Source organism: Sorex fumeus, unplaced genomic scaffold, assembly GCF_029834395.1.
Source record: "Sorex fumeus unplaced genomic scaffold, SorFum_2.1 ptg000020l, whole genome shotgun sequence".
NCBI lineage: Eukaryota > Metazoa > Chordata > Mammalia > Eulipotyphla > Soricidae > Sorex > Sorex fumeus.
In genome coordinates this window covers 5725323-5747479 of record NW_026606077.1, presented here as the reverse complement: position 1 = coordinate 5747479, position 22157 = coordinate 5725323, and the positions used below count along the sequence as shown (strand labels likewise).

General features: G+C 48.2%; 1 protein-coding gene across 2 annotated transcripts in view; it reads left to right on the top strand.

Annotated features, from left to right (window-relative positions):
* SAR1A (secretion associated Ras related GTPase 1A) overlaps window positions 1-22157 on the top strand; it is a 94406-nt gene extending 72249 nt beyond the window's left edge. Inside the window, exons 2-8 of one of the 2 annotated variants that reach the window (XM_056113389.1) lie at window positions 4459-4513; window positions 9551-9624; window positions 9925-10044; window positions 10474-10539; window positions 14228-14331; window positions 17901-18032; window positions 19755-22157. In XM_056113389.1, the coding sequence (XP_055969364.1) occupies window positions 9567-9624; window positions 9925-10044; window positions 10474-10539; window positions 14228-14331; window positions 17901-18032; window positions 19755-19871 (597 nt within the window). In that variant the 5' untranslated portion in view covers window positions 4459-4513; window positions 9551-9566 and the 3' untranslated portion in view covers window positions 19872-22157. Of the gene's footprint in view, window positions 1-4418; window positions 4514-9550; window positions 9625-9924; window positions 10045-10473; window positions 10540-14227; window positions 14332-17900; window positions 18033-19754 lie in introns of those variants that run through there. The other variant, XM_056113388.1, reaches the window with a different exon arrangement.

Below are 22157 nucleotides of genomic sequence, written 5' to 3'. Positions count from 1 at the left end.
TAAAGCAGTAAATATTCTTTCCTGATATAATTTAAAAATAACTCTTTAAACAAATACCAAAACTTTCTCTCAAAAGTGAATGCCAGACAGAGAAGAAAGGCCTGGGGGGGGGGGGCCTCCACAGCTACCGAGAATGCTCCCGGTCCCGAAGAGAGCCGAGAACACCGGAAGTCCCAGATGGGGTAGGTGCCGCATCCCACCTCCTCCAGAGGGAACCCTGGTGACCATGAGCCTCTACAAGCATAGCTGGCTTATGCAGGAACCAGGACTCTTACTCCAAACCGTGTGGCCGCTTATGTGGCTGTGCGACATCTTCTTATACATAAAGTGGTCAATGGAAAGTAAATTCTCCAACGTTTTTCCCTGTAAATCAGGCTTAACTCTTTTACAAACCACAACACCGAATAGGAAAGAGAGAACAAAAGGGAATGCCCTGCCACAGAGGCAGGGTGGGATGGGGATGGAATGGTGGGTGGGAGGGATACTGGGATCCGTGGTGGTGGGAAATGGTTACTGGTGGATGGGTATGCAAAATAAATAAATAAATTTAATTAAAGAAAAAAGTGAATGCCAGTCTCTAGTCTATTGACACAGACAGATTTGAAAATGAAAGCAGGAGCTAGAGAGATAGCACAGTGGATAAGGCGCTTATCTTGCATGCAACCGACCTGGGTTCGATCCCTGGCATCCCATATAGTCTTCTGAGCCCGCCAGGAATGATTCCTGAGTGCAAAGATAAGAGTGGCTCCTTAGCACTCCCAGGTAAGGCCCCCGCTAAAAAAAGGAAAGAAAGAAAATGAGAAGTAGACTGGAATGTCTGTTGTGATTTGACATTTGTGAAATTAATTGGTACGTTTGCAGCTTCTGCCACTTCCTATCTGGAGAGAGTCCTGCTAATTCTGTTAAATATTGTCACAAAATATGACTTAGGGAGGCTTTTTCTTTTAAATAGAAAACTTTATTGGAAAATAGAAGGGAATGGGAAGGAAATTCCCTAAATGGGGAGGAACATAGGATAGGAATAAATTGAGATTAATCCTTAAATTTTTTTTTTTTTTGCTTTTGGTTCACACCCGGCGATGCACAGGGGTTACTCCTGGCTCTTCACTCAGGAATTACTCCTTGTGGTGCTTGGGGGACCATATGGGATGCTGGGAGTTGAACCCAGGTCGGCCACGTGCAAGGCAAATGCCCTACCCACTGTGCTGTGGCCCCAGCCCTATTCCTTAAATAATTTTTAAGTGGCTTTAACATGAAGCAAAAGTGTTCTGCTTAAGATACAGGAAAGAGAGGTTGTCAAAAATAAGATGAACAGGTAACATTCTACAGAAAACTATGTAGACAGGCTGCACTATTTTCTATTCCCTGGGAAAAGATATGACTATTAAAAATTTTTCAGCCTCGGGCTGGAGAGACAGCACAGCGGGTAGGGCGTTTGCCTTGCACGCAGCCAACCTGGGTTCGATTCCCAGCATCCCATATGGTCCCCTGAGCAATGCCAGGAGTAACTCCCGAGTGCAATGCCAGGAGTAACTCCTGTACATCGCCAGGTGTGACCCAAAAAGCAAATAAATAAATAAAGCACAAAAACATATCTTAAATATTTAAAAAAAATTTTTAGTGTCACTTGTTATAATTTTTGCAATGCAGCAGTAATCAGCAATATTTCTAAGGAATAAATCACTGGGATATTTATTTTTCACCTTCTGTGTGTTCTTCCCAGTGGACTTTTTATCACATGACTTTATTAGAATGGTGGAGGGAAAGGCAAACAAGTCAGCAACTGCACTTAGCCCCGAAATTGTATGTTGATTTAGATCATTCATGCGATCAGTTATCTGCTAAGCAATATAAAATCCTTCTTTCAAAAAAAAAAAAAACGCTGAAGATCAGAGTACTGCCATCCTGACATCCAGCAAAGGAGACAAACATCTTTTTGTTACTATAGTGCTTTGGTGAAATTTTATCTAAAGCAGCTTTTTGTTCTTTGGGGTTTCTTTTTGCCACACCCAGTGGTACTCAGGGATTACTCCTGGCTCTGTGTTAGGGGGCTGCTCCTGGTGGTTCTGGGGGACCTTCTGTAATACAGGAGATTGAACTGAGTTCAATTTGGTGCAAGGCAAGTGCCTTAATCCCTGTAGTTTCTCTCCAATTCTGGTTGTTGTTTCTGTGAAATATGCTCAAGATTTTTCACCATCTTGAATTGGTGGAGCTGAGCACAGTCTCCAAGTACCAAGAGTACATTCCTTTTCTTGAAGACCTCAAAGGGTTTGTCAAGAGCCAATAGAAGCAAAGATCACACTGGACACCTTAATTTTACACAGGCTTTGACTGTTAGTTTCCCAATTTGTATCGTTTATTCTTTCCATTTGATTTTTAAGAAAATTGTAGCATAAAACACACACACACACACACACACACACACACACTTGACATACTAACTCTACTAGTACCTTCAATTGAGAGTGTATGAAATTCATCATTTTACTGTCACTGTCCTCCCGTTGTTCATCGATTTGCTTGAGCGGGCCCAGTAACATTGTGAGACTTTTTGTTACTGTTTTTAGCATATCGAATATGTCAAGGATAGCTTGCCAGGTTTTGCCATGTGGGCGGGATACTCTCGGTAGCTGGCCGGGCTCTCTGAGAGGGGCGAAGGAATTGAACCCCAGTCAGCTGGGTCGGCCATGTTCAAGGCAAATGCCCTACTCGCTGTGCTATCTCTTCAGCCCATCCTTTTACTTAAAGAGAATATATATATATATATGTATATATATAAGTCTTCCTACCCCTAAACATCATTTGTTTTCTTTTAGTCTTTTTTTTTTCCTTTTTGGGTCACACCTTGGCAATGCACAGGGGTTACTCCTGGCTCTGCACTCAGGAGTTACTCCTGGCAGTGCTCAGGGGACCATATGGGATTCTGGGAATCGAACCCAGGTCGGCTGCGTGCAAGGCAAACGCCCTACCCGCTGTGCTATTGCTCCAGCCCCTCTTTTAGTCTTTTCACCTGTAAAATAGGAACAGAATAAATACTAACCGTTGTCCATCAAGTGCAGGCACTCTACTCAGGCCTCACACCCCTTTTTTCTAGGAAAACCCCAAAATTTCATTTCTACCTCCTTGTCTTGTGCCTTTGCAAATGGCTGGGTTGCTTGTGGGACAGCAGAGGAAGGGCCAGGCTAGGCATATGGTGCACAGCAGTACTGCAACCATGCCCTTAACTCCCCACACCCCAAATTGTGGGGGTAATCCAAATCTTCACCCCAACCCAGTGACCTGAGCCTTTGGCTTGGACCTTTGGTTGGGAAGGGCTGTGTGTCAGGCGCCCAGTAACCTGCAACTCGTGCCTCTGAGACCGGAAGCTTTGCAAGAATCTGGGCACGGCCAGCGGGCCCCACTGGACTTTCAGGGCTGTCTTCAGAAACCTGTGAGAAAACAGTATGTCAAAGACAGTCTGGTAGGAGCCAAACTTTGCCACTTCTTAGCAGAATAAACTTGTTAAGTTGACTTCATTTTTATTTTTATTTTATTGATTTATTTTGCTTTTTGGGTCACACCTGGCTCTGCACTCAGGAATCACTCCTGGCGGTGCTCAGGGGACCGTCTGGGATGCTGGGAATCGAACTCGGGTCGGTTGTGTGCAAGGCCAACGCCCCTCCCGTTGTGCCATCGCTCCAGCTCCTACTCCACTTTTAAACTCCGATTGCTTTTGTAAAATAGGGATGCAATACAGTGTACATATAGGCTTCCTCAGACTGCCCAGGGCCAAATGCGACGGGGCATGCCGAACACTCCTTGCACTGCCTGCACAAAAGTGTTCAATGAACGGTAACTGTTCTGAAAACGGGCGATGACTGGAAAAATGGGATTTAAATCAGCAGGATGCACCTTGGGCCCAGGTCCCAGGCCTAATCTGGTCCCGATGAGGTTAGCGGCGCCCGGAGCGGAGGGGGGCGGGGGAGACAGCGGGCTCTGCAGCCGCGCTCCCTAGCGTCCAGGGATAGCGCTGGACCCAGCCCCGTCCTCTGGCCGCCAGCACTGCCACGTCTCGGGAGCTCGGGCAGCGCAGGAAGCCCCCGCCCCCCGCCCCCGCGGTACGTGGCGCCGAGCCCCGCCCCTCCGCGCCGAGCCCCGCCCCTGGCCCCGCCCCGAGCCCCGCCCCCTCCGCCCCGCCCCCTCCGCCCCGAGCCCCGCCCCTCCGCGCCGAGCCCCGCCCCCTCCGCCCCTAGCCCCGCCCCTCCGCCCCTCCGCCCCGCCCCTCCGCCCCGAGCTCCGCCCCCTCCGCCCCGAGCCCCGCCCCTCCGCCCCCGCGTCGCCGGGAGGGCAGCGCCGGGGAGGCCGAGCGCCGTGACGTGGCGGGGGGCGGGGCCAGCGCCGGCCGGAAGTCCCGGGGGCGGGGAGTGACGCACATCCGGCGAGTAGCTGGCGGTCCGGGAGGCTGCCGCGCCGTGCGCCCGGAGGAGGGTCGAGGCATCCCCCGCCGCCGCCGCCGCAGGAGCCCCTCGGGCCGGTGAGTCGGGCGGGCTGGCGGCGGGGGCGCGGCCGGGGCGCGGCGGGCCGGGCGCGGGCGGGGCGGCGCGGGCGGGCGGGGCGGCGCGGGCGCCGGGGTGGGGGGGAAGTGACACGCAGGCGGTTCCGCCGGGCCCCGGGGCCGGTTCTGGGCGGGGACGGGCCGGCCGGGGGGTCCGCGTTCCGCTCGGGGCGCGCAGCTGCCGGGGTCCAGCGCCCCGGCCTCGGCCCCGGCCGCCCCGCGGCTGCTCGGCCCGCGCCCCCCCGCGCCCCCCGCCCCCTCTCGAGGCCGCGTGGGGCTCGGACCCCCGGGCTCGTGGGACCCTGTGTTCTGGGTCGGAGCCGCGTCTCCTTTGCTTGCCCTGCTCGTCCCCCTGCTCTCCGGGGCAAGGAGACATCCCTTCCCCTGCGTCCGCCTGTGGGTGGGGGTCTTCGCGGCCCCAGCCGAGAACGGGGGTACCGAATGCCATTGGGGGGCTCGGCATACAGCCGCCCCGCGCGCCCCTCTCCTGTGCCCCCCGACCCACCCCTCCGTCTGCTCGGGTCGTGCTGTCGGGTTTGCAGAGATGCGCAGTGGCGCCCACCTGGGACCTTGCTTCTCAGCACCCCTGCTCTTGTGTGGTCGTGCTGCTGCTGTTGTTGTGCTGTTGTGCTGTTGCTGTCGTTAGCCAAAAGCCGGTTGTCCCGGGCAAGCTTGGCAGGGGGGTCCCAGGGCTGGTGCAAGGGTGCACGTGAGACGGCGCAGAGGCACTTGATGGGCAGATGATGAGTCCGGCCGCCCCTCCCCGGCTGTATTTGAGCCGGTCGGGCCAGAAGTCTGCACCCGGCAGTGCTCTCTCCTTGGGAGTTGTGAGGGTCCCTGCTGTGAGGGGCTGGAACCAGAAACGCGTAGAGATTGATGTTAGTGGTCAAGATGCAGAGGGGTGATGAATTGGCCCGGCAGCAAACTCGCCCAGGTGGTGGTCTGTGCACTTGGGGGCCCTAAGGAAGCGTTTCTGTTCCTGAGAAAAAGTTATTTCGTGATTTGGGTTTGCTGTGATGGTCCCGGGGAAGAACTTTGGCCCTGGGGTGGAAAGAGGGGGGCGTCCCGGGCGGAGTTCAAGAGGCTGCAGCCAGCCCTTCGCCTTCTTCAGGAGGCCCAGGTTGGGACCCCAGCGTTTGTGATGCCCTGAACACCAGGCAGGGTGTAGCCCCCCAAAACAAGTAGCACCCAAGAAGGGGGAGGGGTGGCAGCCACTGTTGACTTTCTCAGCTGAGCTGTCCGGAACCCGCCAAGGCTACCACTGCCTCTGCCTTGGGACATGAGGCTGGGGATTCTGGCTTTTGTGAGGTTGGTGTGAAGGTGGAATGAGATGTCTGTGCAGGCACCGAATAAGCCTATTTTTAAGTCTATGGGTTTTGTATTTGCAGGGCCCTCCAGGCCTGCGTGCCGCGATCCTGGGGTGGGTCAGGGCCATCAGTGGCTAGACTGTGCAGTGCTCGGACTCGCGCTGGCCGTTGGAGCCGAGAAGTCATGCCTCCTAACCCGCGACTAGCTCCCCCGCTCACAAATAATCTCTGGAACAACTCAGGAGCGAGGGGCACACGGCCTAAGATCTAGAAGACGGGGAGACTTCCAGACCTGGTCTGTACCGTTGGGAGCCATTACAGCTCAAATCGTTCTTTTTTGTTTGCTTGAGTTTTGTGTTTTGGGCCGCACCTGGTGATGCTCAGGGATCGCTCCTGTTGGGCTCTGGGAACCATTGGTGGTACCCAGGGTTGAACTCTTGAGGTGCATGCAAGACAGGTGCCCTGCCCACGCTGTCATCTCTCTCTGCGCCCCTTTTTGTTTTGTTTTGTTTTGTTTTGGGGCCACACCCGGTGATGTTCCTCCTCTCTCTGCACTCGGCAATCACTCCTGGCCGGGACCGGGCACCATATGGGATGCGGGGGTCGAACCCAGCTTGACTGTGTACCGGGCAGGCACTGTCTCTCCAGCTCCTCTGTCATTTTTTTTTTTTTAACATCCCCTGAATGATGACTTTACACACTCAATCGTTTGAGAGTGAGGATTTAGAGGATTTTTAAAGCTGGGATGGCAAAGGAAAATGCCAAAATGAAAGGAGTTTGTTCAGTATGAAAAAATGCCATCCAGAGTGAGATATTCTTGTCATCTTTGCAGAATTCCTCTAGTTAGAAATACTTCGGAAACGCTTTAAAGTTGGCGGTGTTTGTAAAGCATTGACTGCTGAGCAGTGTAGTATGTAAAAGGGCGTGTAGGTGTCATGTGGAAGGTGGCCCAGACAGTACAGCACATGCCTTGGTCCCTGACACTTGCCAACACCGCATGGCCCAGTGTCATGAACTGACCTGGACACTACAGGAAGTATTACCTCCTCTCACACACACACACACACACACACACACACACACACACACTCCTGAGATCAGAGTATGATTGACCTTAATGAGAAAAGAAAGAAGACAGGCTTGCTGGCAGTGTTCTCCCACCCATCGTAGGAACTGAAATACACCTGCTTCATGTGTGTGTTTGCGTCCTCACACCTCCTAAAGTGCACATTGAATTTCCAGACAAAACTCTTATTAAAATGTTAGATTTCGGGGCTGGAGCAATAGCACAGCGGGTAGGGCGTTTGCCTTGCACATGGACAACCTGGGTTCGAATCCAGCATCCCATATGATTGATTCCCTGAGCACTGCCAGGAATAATTCCCGAGTGCAGAGCCGGGAGTCACCCCTGAGCATCGCCGGGTGTGACCCCCCCCCCCAAAAAAAAAGGTTAAATTTCATTTTTCTGTAAAATGTGTTTTGATAGAATTGAAAAAAGGTCAAATAGCTTCTTTAGTATTTTCCCCCCAGTCTTAGGGATCAAGCCTAGGTCTTCAAATGCAAGGTAAAGGACTCTAATGCTGTGTTCCCCAGCTCTCCACATTTAGAATCTCTCTCTTTTTTAAGAACGATTTTACAAAGAAAAACAGACAGAACGGAACAATAGTACAGTGACTAGGTGCTTGCCTTCAATCCCAGGCACCCCAGATGGTCTCCCAAGCCTCTTCAAGAATGATCCCTGAGCACAGAGCCAAGAGTCAGCCCTGAGCACTGCCGGGTGTGAGAGAAAAAAAACAGTAGGAGCACATTTAGCATCTCATAATAAGAGCTTTTCCCTCTCTTTCTACCCCTCTTCTAGGCTTCATTTGGTGTACTTAGCTAAAGCCAGAGAAAGGAAACCTTAAGGCATTAAGGTCGGGTCATGGGCCTGACCACCCCTCCCCTTAAAAAAAAATGAACCCCGTGGCTGGAGTGATAGCACAGCGGGGAGGGCATTTGCCTTGCACGAGGCCGACCCGGGTTCGATTCCCAGCATCCCAGATGGTCCCCCAAGCACGGCCAGGAGTAATTCCTAAGTGTGTGAGCCAGGAGTAACCCCTGTGCATTGCTAGGTGTGACCCAAAAAGAAAAAAAAAAAAACCCTACAGTAATTACTTGTATTTTTGTTGTTGTTGTTGTTTTGGGACCACACCCAGAGGCAGTGCTCAAAGGGTTTAATCCTGGCTCTGTACTCAGGGGTTACTCTCGGCAGGACTCGGGGGACCGTATGTGGTGTTGGGGATCTGACCCGGTTTTGTAGGCTGTGTGTAAGGCCTAACCCGCTGCACTATTGCTCACCCTTCAAATACCCTCCCCCCCATAAAAACCCAGTAATTGAATGAAAAAGAAACTAACTTGTCTTGGGTGAAGAGTATAGGGGACTTTGTGGATAACGTTTTGGCCAACCCGAGTTCGATTCCTCCACCCCTTTCAGAGAGCCCGGCAAGGTACTGAGAGTATCTTGCCCCCACAAAGCCTGGCAAGCTCCCCGTGACATATTCGATATGCCAAACACAGTAACAACAAGTCTCACGATGGAGACGTTACTGGGCCCGCTCGAGCAAATCGATGAAGTACAGTGTCAGTGGATAACATTTGATAGCTCACTGCTTATGAAATGTTCTTTCTGGCCGCCCAGTGCTGCTGGGTCCCTTCACATCTCGCGGTGCTCGGTAGGCCTTGTGGTACCTGGGATGGGACTGTGCCCAGGGCCCCTGTGCCTGCGGGGCACATGCTGGAAGCCTGGTGCTGTCTCCTGGCCCTCGAGTGTGTGTTGTTTGGTATCCGTTGGTCACATCTGGTATAAAAGCCAGCGTGTAGATATACTTGCTAGTGGAGAAAAGTGGAAGTGGGGTGGGTGTGAGGTGGGCCAGGAGGTGCTAGCTCTCAGCAGTCTCGAGACCCGGTGCAGGGTCCTCTGGCCTGTTACCAGAGTTTACAGGTCTGGCAGCTCTGGGACTCCCTTGGTTTGTCTGGCTTTGGGGACGTAAGAGCTGCGGCATTCCTGTCAGCACTAATCAAGATGTGTGCCCGACTGGGAACCCACACTGTGCCCTAAATGAGTATTCTCGTCTGAGAAACGCCCTATTAGCGAGGTGGACATCGTGAGGGATTCTCTTATCCCTGTCCAAAATAGTTCCCCAGTCAGAGGTCTCTTTATGAGTTGAGATCTATTTCTTCTGCAAATGGAATTAAGTGCTGTTTAAGGAGAGCGATGGTAAACAGAGCAGGGAAGATTGCGCCTGCTGGTAGGGTCTTTGTGGCTTAGTGTTTAGAATCGTTTCAAGAGGACCGGTAGTATGTTTTTCATTCCTATTTTTTACTCAGGCGTGTATGTGGCATTTCAATCCGAATCAGTTCATTGAGACTGTTTTTCTAGAGGTTTCAGTCCCTAGGGAGTGTGAATGAGCAGCCGCCCGGAGGGTTCTCGGGGGTCACCCAGGAAAAGAGGAAAGTGCTCTCTGAGTTTCATGGATCGAAAACTAGTCAGAAAGGCAGAAGTTTGTCCAGGTCAAAGAACCCCAGAGCTTTCCTTCCAGGTGCAGAAATAAATCTTTTGTTTCCTTCCTCCTGAAACTGTGAACATGTGTCAGCTGAAGAGTGTTGACTTTTCCAGAGCAGTGCCAGCCCTCGGGAAGCTTAATGTGTGCCGCCTTCGTATTTTATACAGGTAGTAAGCACTAACGATGTCTTTCATCTTCGAGTGGATCTACAATGGCTTCAGCAGTGTGCTCCAGTTCCTAGGTAAAGCCGTTTCCTTGGAACTCATCATAGGGGGCCGGAGTGGTAGTACAGCGGGGAGGGTGTTTGCCCTGCATGTGGCTGACCTGGATTCGATCTTAGGCATCCCATGTGGACCCCCAAGCACTGCCAGGAGTAACCCCTGAGCATCACTGGGTGTGAACCAAAAAAAGACAAAAAAAAGAAAGAAATTCATCATAGGTTTCAAACTTTGTTAGTTTCCTATACCAATGTAAATAGAAGCTGCCTTGGGTGTAGAGAGAATTAAATTATAGTCTTTAAAAAATGTCTTTTCCTTTTTAGGACTCTACAAGAAGTCCGGAAAACTTGTATTTTTGGGTTTGGACAATGCAGGGAAAACCACTCTTCTACACATGCTCAAAGATGACAGACTGGGCCAGCACGTGCCGACATTACATCCGAGTAGGTTTGAAAATACCAGGTGACCTTTGATGCTTGAAGGTCAGTGTTAGGCTTGGAGGATCAATCCCCAGTTGCTGCTGGTCTTTAATTAGCGGCGGTCCCCAAAGAAATCGTACTAAAAACAAAACTTGGGTAGCGCACACTCGGGTCACCTGCTTAAATATCCAAATCCCTGAGCTCGATCTCACTAGTTCAGTCTGTCTGTTCCCACTGGTCTGAGAGTGGAGCAGCACCTGCATCTCTGTTTGAGAAGCAGTGAGCACACGGGAGGAAAAAGAAATGTGGCTTCCTAGACTCACTGGAGAGCAGCTTCATTCTGTATCCTAGACAAAGTGAAAGTGTCATTAGTTTTGTGTTTGTGTTGGCTAGCAACACTGCTGGCCGCTGGACCTTGTTGGAAGGGGAAGTTGATTTCTTTCTTCTTTTCAGCGTCGGAGGAGCTGACCATTGCTGGAATGACGTTCACCACTTTCGATCTTGGTGGGCACGAGCAAGGTAAGAGGGTGCCGTGGAGGTGGTTGGTGTCGTTGTCCTCAGTTTGTGGCCCTCTTTTAAGGAAGAGTTCTGTCAGTTTATCTTTTAAGTTCCTTCTGTTGAAGCTTGAGAACTTAACATTGCATAATGCTGTTACGGTCACTTAGCTTTAAATAATTTCCAGCTCATCCAAAGTTGCCGTAATAATGGAGAACTTGGGGCCCAAAGAGATAGTACACTGATTAGTCACTTGCCTTGTCCTAGGCTGACCTGGGTTTGATCCCCTGGCACCACAGAGCGTCCACTGAGCCCCACCAGGAGTGACCCATGAGTGCAGAGCCAGGTGTAAACCTTGAACACAGCCAGGGTGGTCCCCCCAAAAACAAAACAAAAAAAAAGTAGAAATAATTAGACACAGTTTTTTTTTGTTTCTGTCTGTATATAATGCATATTTTTCTTGAGCCATGGTTCATCATTCTTATACTTCTTAAAAGATTATTGCAGTTAAGATGCTTAGAAATTAATATTTCTAAGAAAAACATGAGATCTTTAATATAATCATAATTGTTATCAAGCCTGAATATTTTGTTTTTATGTACTCTAAAGAGTTGCTATTAACAAATGAAATCTCCACCCTTTTTCCACTTACCCACTAAAGCTGCTTCATAGTGTCTTTCTTTTTGAACAAAGGTCAGGCCTTATTCATGTCTCCTTGTATATTTTATCCAGTGTAAGTTTGTAAAAAATGAAATTTTAATAAAAGTATTTTCCAGGGGCTGGAGCAATAGCACAGCAGGGAGGGCGTTTTTGCCTTGCACGCGGCCGACCCGGGTTCGATTCCCAGCATCCCATATGGTCCCCAGAGCACCGCCAGGGGTAATTCCTGAGTGTAGAGTCAGGAGTAACCCCTGCGCATCTCCAGGTGTGACCCCAAAAGCAAAAAAAAAATGTATTTTCCAATTTGTCAGAAGTTGCAAAGCAATATAATGACTACTTGTGACCACTCTGATCAGATGTTTGTACACTCAGCCCTTTTAGGGTATCTGGTAGGACATTTTCTTTTTCCCCCTCTCAATCCTTTGTGCTTTACTCCTGCTGTCCTCAGTGGTTCCCAGATTCCTACCAGACGTCTTACATGTGTGTCAGAGATATCCAGGTTGGGCAGCTTTACCTCATGGGTACTCTCTTAGATTTGACAAGACTGGACTTTGGGAAAGAAAATATAAGAGGTGGGAATAAATATGGGGGAGAATTGAAAATCTGTAACTATTGAAAATCCATCAGATTTACTCATTTGTGATTATGCTGAGAAGTCTTCATTTTGGAGCATTATAGCTGCTCCATTCCAAAGCCTAGTTTAAAACATAGAAAATTGGTAATTTCTGGAGCTTCATTCAAATAATCAAATAGTTTTCAACAGAAGTATCATGTATCACTGTCATCTCGTTCATCGATTTCCTCCAGCAGGCACCAGTAACGTCTCCATTCGTCCTGGCCCTGAGATTTTAGCAAGTGCCATGGAGGCTCTTTCAGGGTGAGGGGAATGAGACCCATTGTTGTTACTGGGTTTTGACATACCGAATACGCCATGGGGAGCTTGCCAGACTCTGCCGTGTGGGCAGGATATTCTCGTTAGCCTGCTGGGTTCTTCGAGAGCGAGAACTAGAGAATTAAGAAGCCACATGGCCACAAATGCGGCTGCGGGCTTCCAGGAACTTGTTTTTATAGTCTCTGGGTCTTGACCGTTGATGGGTTACACGGTGCCAGGGGTAGTTGGTGGGTGTAACTAACTGCCTAGCCACTGGAAGATGGGGGATCTGGGTGGAGGAGGCCCAGTTATGATCTAAGCAGGCTTGGGAGATCTCAGCCCGGGGTCCCACACGTCTGGGTTCCTTTGCCGGTTCCTTCCTGTGTGAGGCTCGTCCAGGCATGTGGAGAGTGGTCTTAAGCATGGGTGTGGCTGGGTTTTGGAGGTCTTCAGCTGCCGGGGCTCTGCTCAGGGCGGGGAGAAGTGACCCACATAATTTTTTTGTGATTTCATTGATAAAATTTTATTTTAATACCTTATTTATTTAAATTTTATGCCTTTTAGAATTTTATTTATGAAATATTTACGTTCTATAAAATCACATATATAACATCATAACCACGTAAAATACATGTATAGGAAAAAGAGACACAGGACCTGGGTTGTACCTCAGCAGTAGAACTTGACTTTGTTTGAGACCCTGGGTTTGAAAAAAGGGGGAAAAATGTTGAAAGAAAATACATGAAAACATGAGCAGTGGATGTCAAGTTTTATGGAGGATTATTATAATTTGCCTTGTTTTCTTTTCCACGAGTTTTTATTTTGATTGGAGTAGGGTGACATCTTTTTATGCTTCTTTCAAAATAATTCGAAACTGCTTGCAGGTTTATATTTAGAGGTAATACAATTCTAAGTTGAACTGGACTACCTGGAGATTCAGAAGGAGTAGATTTTTTTTAAACCAAACTGGGAATTATGTATGTATTTGCATTTGGTGTGATAGGTCCATGTTTCAGCAGTCAAAAGGGAAATGTGTTGATGGCACATAATTTGTCTGGGAAAAAGAAACACCTTTTAGCAGTAGCTGCTTCACTATTATTGTGCAGTTACAAATACATATTATTTTTCATTACTTCAAATTTTAAGTTGCAGAAGTAGTAGAGCCCAAAGTATCAAATTCAGTATGTAATCAGTATACAGACATGGAAGAGAAAAGTGAAAGTTTGGGGCTGGAGAGATAGGGCAGGGATTAATGTGCTTGCCATGCTTGCTGCCTGCTGGGGTTCGATTCCTGGCACCAGATAGAGTCCCCTGAGCCCCTCCAGGATTGATCCCTGAGCACAGAGCCAGAAATAAGCCCTTAGCCCAGCTCTCAGCCACACGGTGGTCCAAAAGTAAAACAGAAAAACAAAGGAAAGTCCTTCAACTCTTCCTTCCTCATCTCCTTTTTCAGGTGGTTATGGTTATTAACTCTTGAGGACAGATGCTTCCTATTTGTCCAGTAAAGGACTTAGAAACTACTTGAGTAGTGTATTATTTTAGTAATGCACTAAAGCATTGCTTCCCAAAGTACCATTACTTCATGTTAGAGGCAGAAATTAAATACTGGGTACACTAGCTGACTATTGAGGTCTGGGACAGTTGGCACGTGAACTCAACTCTCCCACCAGACTGAGTGTCCCTGAGCACTGTGGGGTGAGTATTCAGCTCATGTAAATCGTTCTTGCAGTGAAACTCTCAGGTAAGTTGTGTGGATAAGTTTGCATTCTGCTGTTCTAATCCTGGAGCTTGCAAACTTAAGTGGCTCCAGGGAAAAGGAAGGTCCTTTAAATTCTGTAAATTGACCGGGCTAGTAGGGAGTGGTGGAAACTTGGGTGGAGCCCAGACTTGTTGAAAAGGGAAGCCACTGCTCCTTTCCTGCTGCTGGGTGATGAGCAGTTGGGCAGCCTGAGTTTCCAGATTTGGGCAGAATCATCTACATACTTGAGAAATCAAATTCAGTCCATAAACCATCCATTGAGAAAACTCTCTCTTCCCATTTCACACTGGCTGGGATTTGCCAAATCCAGATGGTGTCTAGAGATACTGAAACTTGACCAAGATTTCCTGTTTTATAGACTTGTGAGGACATTTATGTAGAAAAAAACTTTCATTGATGTAGCTATAAACTTTGTCTTCTAGCACGTCGGGTTTGGAAAAATTATCTCCCAGCGATCAATGGGATTGTTTTCCTGGTGGACTGTGCAGATCACCCTCGCCTCATGGAATCCAAAGTGGAGCTTAATGTAAGTTCATATTTTTCCCATTCTTGGCCTGGGTTTCCTTGAATGACTGTAGCTTAGTACTGCCAAAGCTTCATCATTCCAATTAACACTTGATGGAAGACTCAGTTATAGGAAGAAGTGTTTCCCCTTAAGACACTGGTTTTCAGTGTCCTAGGGACATTCATTTTGAAATTGAGTAAATTAACTGTGTATATTTTATTGGGTAATGTTCTAATTTATGCCTATTTGTGCCTGTTTATGCCAGAACAATTAAATTAATGTCTTTTCTATTTTTACGCCATTTGCGGCTCGTTTTTCTGATGTGTTGGCGTAGTGAAAACGCGAAAGAGATAATAAGGTTCTTTGCTTTTGAATCTGCGTTCTTGGGTTGTGGCTGCAGGCTCTGCCTCTGTGTGCCTCTGGTGGCGGCCTGTTCTCAGGTGTAAGCTGTGGTCAGTGCTGTGTGTGATACCATCAGGGGCTGACTACAGGTTTTCTCTTCTCTCAGCATTGTATTTTTGTGACGTGACAATTTCTGTAATGGGAACACGTTACCCCTCCTGCCTAACCCTGTGCTGTTTCCTTCTCTTTGGCTTATGACTGTTACTAGTCGTTCTTAACTCCTGACAGTTTGAATTCGTCTCAAATTTGTAAGTTTGTCCTGCAAATCTAGCCCATTTCTCCTGTGGAATCACATGCAGTTAAGTCCTTCCAGCCTTACTCGAGTTCTTGGCACTTGATTTTCTTTTTAACACAAATTCCCCTTGGTTAGGAGCACTCTGTGGCTAGCATTTCTTAAACTTTTTCAGACCAACCTGTTCCTCTTCCTCTGCCTGGCCTTAGCGAAGTGTCAGTGTTTTCCAGGCTCTTCTTTCAAGCTTGTCCACGATACTCTGATTCCCTCTTCTGCCACCCACAAGACCGTGATCCTCAGTGGATTTCTCTGTTGGGCTGCAGCCTCATGTGTAATGCTGGTCGACGACTTTCCAACCATTTTGCCTTCTCAGAATGAATCGGTCCTGGATCCGGAGCATCATTCAAGATTCCTCCAATACCCTGCCACTAGTTGTAATGCTAGAATGAACTTTCTTAGACCTGTCATTGCACTGTTCAAAATCTTTCAGTAGGCCACTTTGGGATGAATTCTACAGATCTTCTACATTATAAGATCTTACATGCTTTTCTGATTTTTTTTTCTTCAGCTTCTTTTCTCTCGGTTTACTGTCTTGGACTAGATTCCAGACTAGTTGCAGAACTACTTGTCCTTCCTTGAGTTTGCAGACACGCCTCTTCCTGCCTAACTTCACTAACCCCCAAACTCTTTGCTCGTAGGTTTAAGAGATCTCAGTTCCGGTTTGACTACTCCTTAGCTAAGAAGAGCTTTTGACCTCTCTGACCTCTCACACTTGCATTCTCCACCGTCTCAGAGTCTCTTGTCTTGACTGGCTCCTTCCCATCTTCCCCCACCAAACTGTGCTTTGATTGCAGGGACCTTGCTATAGTCCGTTGCAAAATCCTCGCTTCAAGCAAAGCATAGGACACTTAGCAGGCCTTTGAGTAGTATTCAATAAATAAATGCCATCTCTGCTCCTTTTTTCTGCCATTTCCTAGTATGTTATCCTTTATGCATTCAACTCACTCTCCTTTCTTAGCTTTTCCGGTCCTTAAAGAACTGTGTTCTCAGACTTGAAGTCTCTGCTAGTGGGTTTTTTTTTAACCTAACTTGTCATGTAGATGTCGGACTCTCTTATCTCATTACTATGTGGTAACGCTTGTCCTTTCCACGGAAGGTCTGTGGCCCTGTTCCGTTTGTGTTGCCCTCCTACCTGGTCGTCATCTATGTTATTGCTGCAGCTTCTGTCATCTCCGTTGACTACCTTGAACTACATTCAGGGTGCGACAGACACCTGTTTGTGGATTCACAAAGAAGAGAGCCTATCCAGGAGCTTGTGGGGTTGGGGTTCAGTCTGTTACAGCCGATTTCTCAGCCTGCATCGTGATTCCATTTGCTCTGTTATTTCTAGCAGCATCAAAGCTTGAACCCGGCAGGTACACTCCATGAGGTTTCCAGGAGTCCCTCCCCTGAAGCCATTCCTTCCATTCTGTTTCCTGTGCACCTACTCAAATCCTGCCCTCTTTTAGAGCCCAGTTCAGGATTTATTTTTATTAAAGTGTTCCTCAGTCCTACATTACCAGTTAATTTTTTCTGATCTTTCAGTAGTTGTGTTCCGTTCCATTCGTTTTGACCCCCTTGCTACATAATCTTGTTGAAACATGTGGACGTAAGAGTGAGGATTTCTTGAAGCCAAGTGTAGATCTTTTTCTTTCCTTTGTGTCCCTTTCAGTGCCTGACAGAGCACTTTAGTGCACTTTGCCTATATTGAATCACTGTATCACTGTCATTCCCTTGTTCATCGATTTGCTTGAGTGGGTGCCAGTAACGTCTCCGTTCGTCCCAGCCCTGAGATTTTTTTTTTCTCCCTTTATTTTATTTTATTTTTTTTTAAAGTTGTAGATTTACAATTTTTTGTGCTTTGGTTTCAATTATACAATGATCAGATACCCATCCCTCCACCAGTGCCCATTTTCCACCACCATGGATAATATCCCCCCCCCACCCCCATCCCCCCATCCCCCCTGTCTCTGTGGCAGGGCAATCCCCTGTGTTCTCTCTCTCCTTTTGGGTGTTGTGGTCTGCAAAAGAGGCATTGAGTGCCCAGCCCTGAGATTTCAGCAACCTTTCCTTACTCATCCTTCCCAACGGTGCCTCAGTGGAGGCTCTTTCAGGGTCGGGGGAATGAGACCCATTATTGTCATTGTGTGTGCCATATCAGATACACCATGGGGAGCTTGCCAGGCTCTGCCGTGCAGGCAGGATAGCTTGCTGGGTTCTCTGAGAGGGAGAACTAGACTATAAGAGGTAGCGTGGCCGCAGATGTGGCCGCGTGCTTCCAGGAGCTTTGTTTTATAGTCTCTGAGTCTTGGCCGTTGATGGGATTACATGGCACTGGGGGCAGTTGGTGGGCATAACTGCCTAGCCACTGGAAGATGGGGAATCTGGGTGGAGGAGGCCCAGTCCCAATTTGAGCAGGCTTGGCGATCTGGGTTCCTCTGGGTTCCTGGGTTCCTTTGCCAGTTCCTTCCTGTGTGAGGCTCGTCCAAGCGTGTGGAGAGTGGCTTTGAGCGTGGCTGTGGCTGGGTTTCGAGGTGTTCAGCTGCCGGGGCTCTGCTCGGGGCTGGGAGGGAAACTCGACCCAACCCCCTCTCGAGGGGCCCCAGTGAGGACATCCTGGCGTTGGGGCAGGAGAACTCTGCGTCACTGTCTTCTGGGAGCTTGGTTTTTTGGTCTCTAGATCTTGGCCATTGATGGGATTACATTAATTTTAAGATAATTTTTACCTAATTTTAATTTTAAAGGTGTTACTGATGTCAAGATTAACTTTTAGTTTATCACTCAGGTATAAAGAAAATCCTATTTTCATGTTAACCTTGAAGTCTTAGAGACAGGTGGACATCAAACTTGTTTTTAATTGTTCAGTGGTCTTTTAGAAGTTCCTCACCGAGCTCTTTTAAAAAACTCTTGTCTTTAGGCTTTAATGACTGATGAAACAATATCCAACGTGCCAATTCTTATCTTGGGCAACAAAATTGACAGGACAGATGCAATCAGTGAAGAAAAGCTCCGTGAAATATTTGGGCTTTATGGACAGACCACAGGAAAGGTAAGAGAAAAACCAACAGGTGCACCTCAAGGAAATTCCCAGGGCACAGTCGGTCAAGTTTCCTTCTAGTAGTTTAACTCAGCTTTGCATTTGCTTTACTCTGTGTGAAGGCAGGAGCACGTTCTTTCTTACCTGTATTCTTTCTTTTGGAGTTCTTCTGTTTTGTTTTGGGCCCCACCTGCCCGGGCCTCCTGTGTGCGACGCCTGCGCCCAGCCTGCCAGGCCAGCCCTCCAGCCCGTCCTTACCTGCTTTCTAATGACAGGAGTTCCTCAGGCATTTGAGGAGGAAGGCAGGCAGCGGTAGGAAAGCCAGAATTACTGTTCCAAGAGTTTTCTTTCAGATCTGATCATGAGAAAACTTAATTTGAAAGAGCCTTTCTGAGCCAGACCATTTTTGTTTTTCGGAGGGAAGGTTTCAGGCTACCAACCATCATGACCCTTTGTGGTACTTCCCTAGCACTGAGATCAGAGCACACTGATTATTGTCAGTGTTGCTTGCTGCGTGAGGTAGGGTCCCGATCACAGCTGAGCCATGAGGAGACTCGGTGTGATCTGTTCAGTGTCCCCTGATTCATCTAGGAACAGACCCGAGTCTGTTGGACCCTGATCAGCAGGTTATGCCATCGCCATGGATGAAGACCTGTCGCAAAAAATGCAATTGATGAAGCAAGAAAATTCTGGGTTCTGGCATATTTCATTTTCTGTAGCAAAGGAGCTAGCTCAGAAGGTTAGAGTGCACACCCCCCCACCCACCCATGCACACACACAAACACACACACACACACACACACACACACAGAATCACTGTAGGGTGTGACCCTAAAACATTGAAATTGAATTTTTTTTCCTGAGATCTATGATAACTCTTGTGTTTTCATGTATTTCTTTAGTCTGGCCTCTTCCCAGTTAATCTGGTTCTTTCTAGAAATGCTTCCATTAGCTCGTTCAGTTTCCCTTCTGCATGTGATTTTCACGCACTTCATTTCTTTTTTCCTTTTGGGTCACACCTAGCAATGCTTGGGGGTCACAACTAGCGGTAGCTTGGGGGACCATATGGGATGCCGGGGATGGATCAAACCCAGGTCGGCCGCGCGCAAGGCAAACGCCCTCCCCGCTGTGCTATCGCTCCAGCCCCAAACTTCATTTCTTAATTTCCTTTCTGTTAAAACCTGGGATTGGTATGGATTTCTAATTGTGTTAATAAGAGAGTCCTTGGGGCTGGAGCAACAGCACAGTGGGTAGGGCGTTTGCCTTGCACGAGGCCAACTCGGGTTCGATTCCCAGCATCCCATATGGTCCCCTGATCACCGCCAGGGGTAATTCCTGAGTGCAGAGCCAGGAGGAACCCCTGTGCATTGCCTGGTGTGACCCAAAAAGCAAAAAAAAGAGTCCTTATTCTAAAAATTGCCCAGCTTTTTTTTTTTTTCCTGTCCCTTAAAGAGTTTGTTGGTACTGTGGGTTCCAGTGACCTTCTTTCTGTTTTACTGCCGTAACTTGCTGGGTGCGTGTGGGGCTGTTCAGTACAAATGCTTTTCACATAGAGGCCGAGACTCTAATGGTCCGGTCTGCTCGGTCCTGAGCGGCTGAAGCTCTTCAGGAGCCCTGGAGGGCCTTGACCACGTTCTCTGCTGAGTCCCATTGGGCCTGACTTCTGAGGGAAGGAGAAAGTCGTGATTTTTTGTGATGCCCCGGCTGACGGGTCTTCCTGGTCTTGCCCCGCAGGGCAACGTGACCCTGAAGGAGCTCAACGCCCGCCCCCTGGAAGTGTTCATGTGCAGCGTGCTCAAGCGGCAAGGCTACGGCGAGGGCTTCCGCTGGCTCTCGCAGTACATTGACTGATGCTCGGACAGTGGCAAGAAAAGAGTCTGACTTCTCTGGACTGATCCTATTCGCAGCTTCCTCATGAACTTTTCTGATAGAACACGGAAAGCGCTCCCGCCGCGTCTGTCTGGCGCTGAGAGGCCGAGAGGCCGTGTCCGCGCGCTCCTTGCCCAGTGGTGACATGTGCTCTTCTCTACGCCGGTGGGAAGCGATGCCCCCCGTGTGTGGACAGGCCAGCCTCCCACCCCACCCACCCCTGCTCCCCGGACTCGGAAGCCGTCAGGATTTGCCGGGTCAAGCTGTGTGCTGCCACGGGGCACCTGGGAAGAAAAACACGTCTCACCACTGCGGTTGATTTCAAAAGAAAGTGATTCTATTTTTTAAAGAAAGTGTGGTCAATATAATTGGTGTCCCTCCTAACTTTTTAAGTTAATATACTTGGTCCAGAGCTTTCTGTTCTTTTCTTTTCTTTCTTTCTCCTTTTTTTTTTAAAACTTAGCAGAAGACATTTAGATCAGAAAATTATGCACAGGTCTTTGTGAAGGCAGGACTCAGTGAAGTGGGTCCTGTTGAGCTGGCAGGTGGAGAGAGACCCGCCTTCCCTCCATCCATGTGGCAGCCCAGAGGACTAGCAAAGGGCTGGATGCTGGGGTGGCCGTTGGAGCTGTCCTCCCGCGGGGTAGGGCATTTCTCATCATGAAGGTGTTGCAGACCTCGCCTCAGCGGAGGCTGGGAGTGAGCGCTTGCTGTCTTGACCTATCAAGTTCCAGATTTCAGCCAGTCTTCGCTTTGGTAGGGTTGGGATTCCATTTCTCCCTGGCCCCTCTTTTCATGTTCAGCTCTAAGCAGTGATTTTTGCCTCCAAAAGAATTGAGGGTGTCCTGTGTCATGGTACCCTGTGGATGTGTCTGTTACTTTCGCCAATTTGAGGAGAATTTTTTCCTGACGAAGAGTCATAGAACACAAAATCAACAATTTATGGGCTCTTAATCCTGTGAGTCAAGAACTTAAAAATCTGGGACCGTAGCATTTGACTCTAGGCCCAATCTACTTAGCGGGCTTTCAAATTCCCGGTTACAGAACTGGGCCTGTTAATTGAGCATTCGTGAGCTCTGTCTTTACATTGATTTTCAATTTTCTGTTGTTTGACGTTAACCTCTGTAGCTTTTCCAGATTTTTTCCCTCCCTTTTTGTATGAAGTTGCCTTTCCCCATTCCAGGAATAAGCTGGGAAAACGTCTTTGATTTTGTGTAGCGCTGTTCCTTTTGAGCAATTTTCACTTCGTGTCAGTAAGCTCCCGCTGTAATAGCCCAGTACCCCTAGTAGCATGAGGATTATTTTTATAGCACTGCATTTTCTTAATGCCCTGTGTGAAGCTGGATTTTGCATGATCTTCACCAACATTCCACCCTTGTAAATGTTGAGGCGACAGAAGGTGGTTGCAAGGTGGAAGGGTTTCTTCATTCAGTTTCCTGTTCATGAAAGGCTAGAGTTCATTTGCTCAGAATTGGAAACTGGAGTGATCAGTGCTTATTTGCAGAGGGTAGAGCTAACAGCATCATCGCATCATCCCAGTCTCCTTAAATGCGAGGGTCCAAACCCTGGATAACATTCCTGGAATGGGAGAGAATTCTTCCGTCAACTTCTTAAGGTTACTTGGTTCTGACCTCTGTGAAAGTGCATTATTGCCACTGCCAGGTTCCAAATCCAGAGGCTCAGTGAAGTATAAGTCTGGGGGAAACGCCATTTCATTTATTAGCAAGCGTTGCTGTCGTAAGACAAAATCTGTTGGTTTAGGAAGTGGTTCAAGCCTTAAGTAAACACAGCTAGTGGTGAGTGGACTAGAGCATTAATTTGCATACTTTGGATTATTTTGGCTAAAGGTAAGCTGTATTTCTCATCCTGAGATTTGAGAAGTATGATTGCTTCAGTGTTGCTTTCTTGTTTCTGTTCCTTGTTCCATATCACTTTGTAGCGAACTAGGCAACTATGGATTCTACACAGGGCAGCTCTTTGTGAAAGTGGCTCATTTTGGCCACTGGAGAAAGAGTAGATTGAAAAGTCAAGTCACATCAGTCATTTCTTGCCCCACAGAAAACATCGTTCCTATCTCTAATGGCAGAAACACGCTGCTGTGAGGAAGTTGACTCCTAATAGGACCAGAGCTTGGGATAGAAACTCCCATGAATCGAGAATTTTCATTCTGTTTTATCAGAGTGCATATATGTCCTATTTCAGGAAAAGCAAAAGTCATTTACAAAAGAAAATCTGTATCCTAAGCATTTTAATAAAAAGTTGAAACAA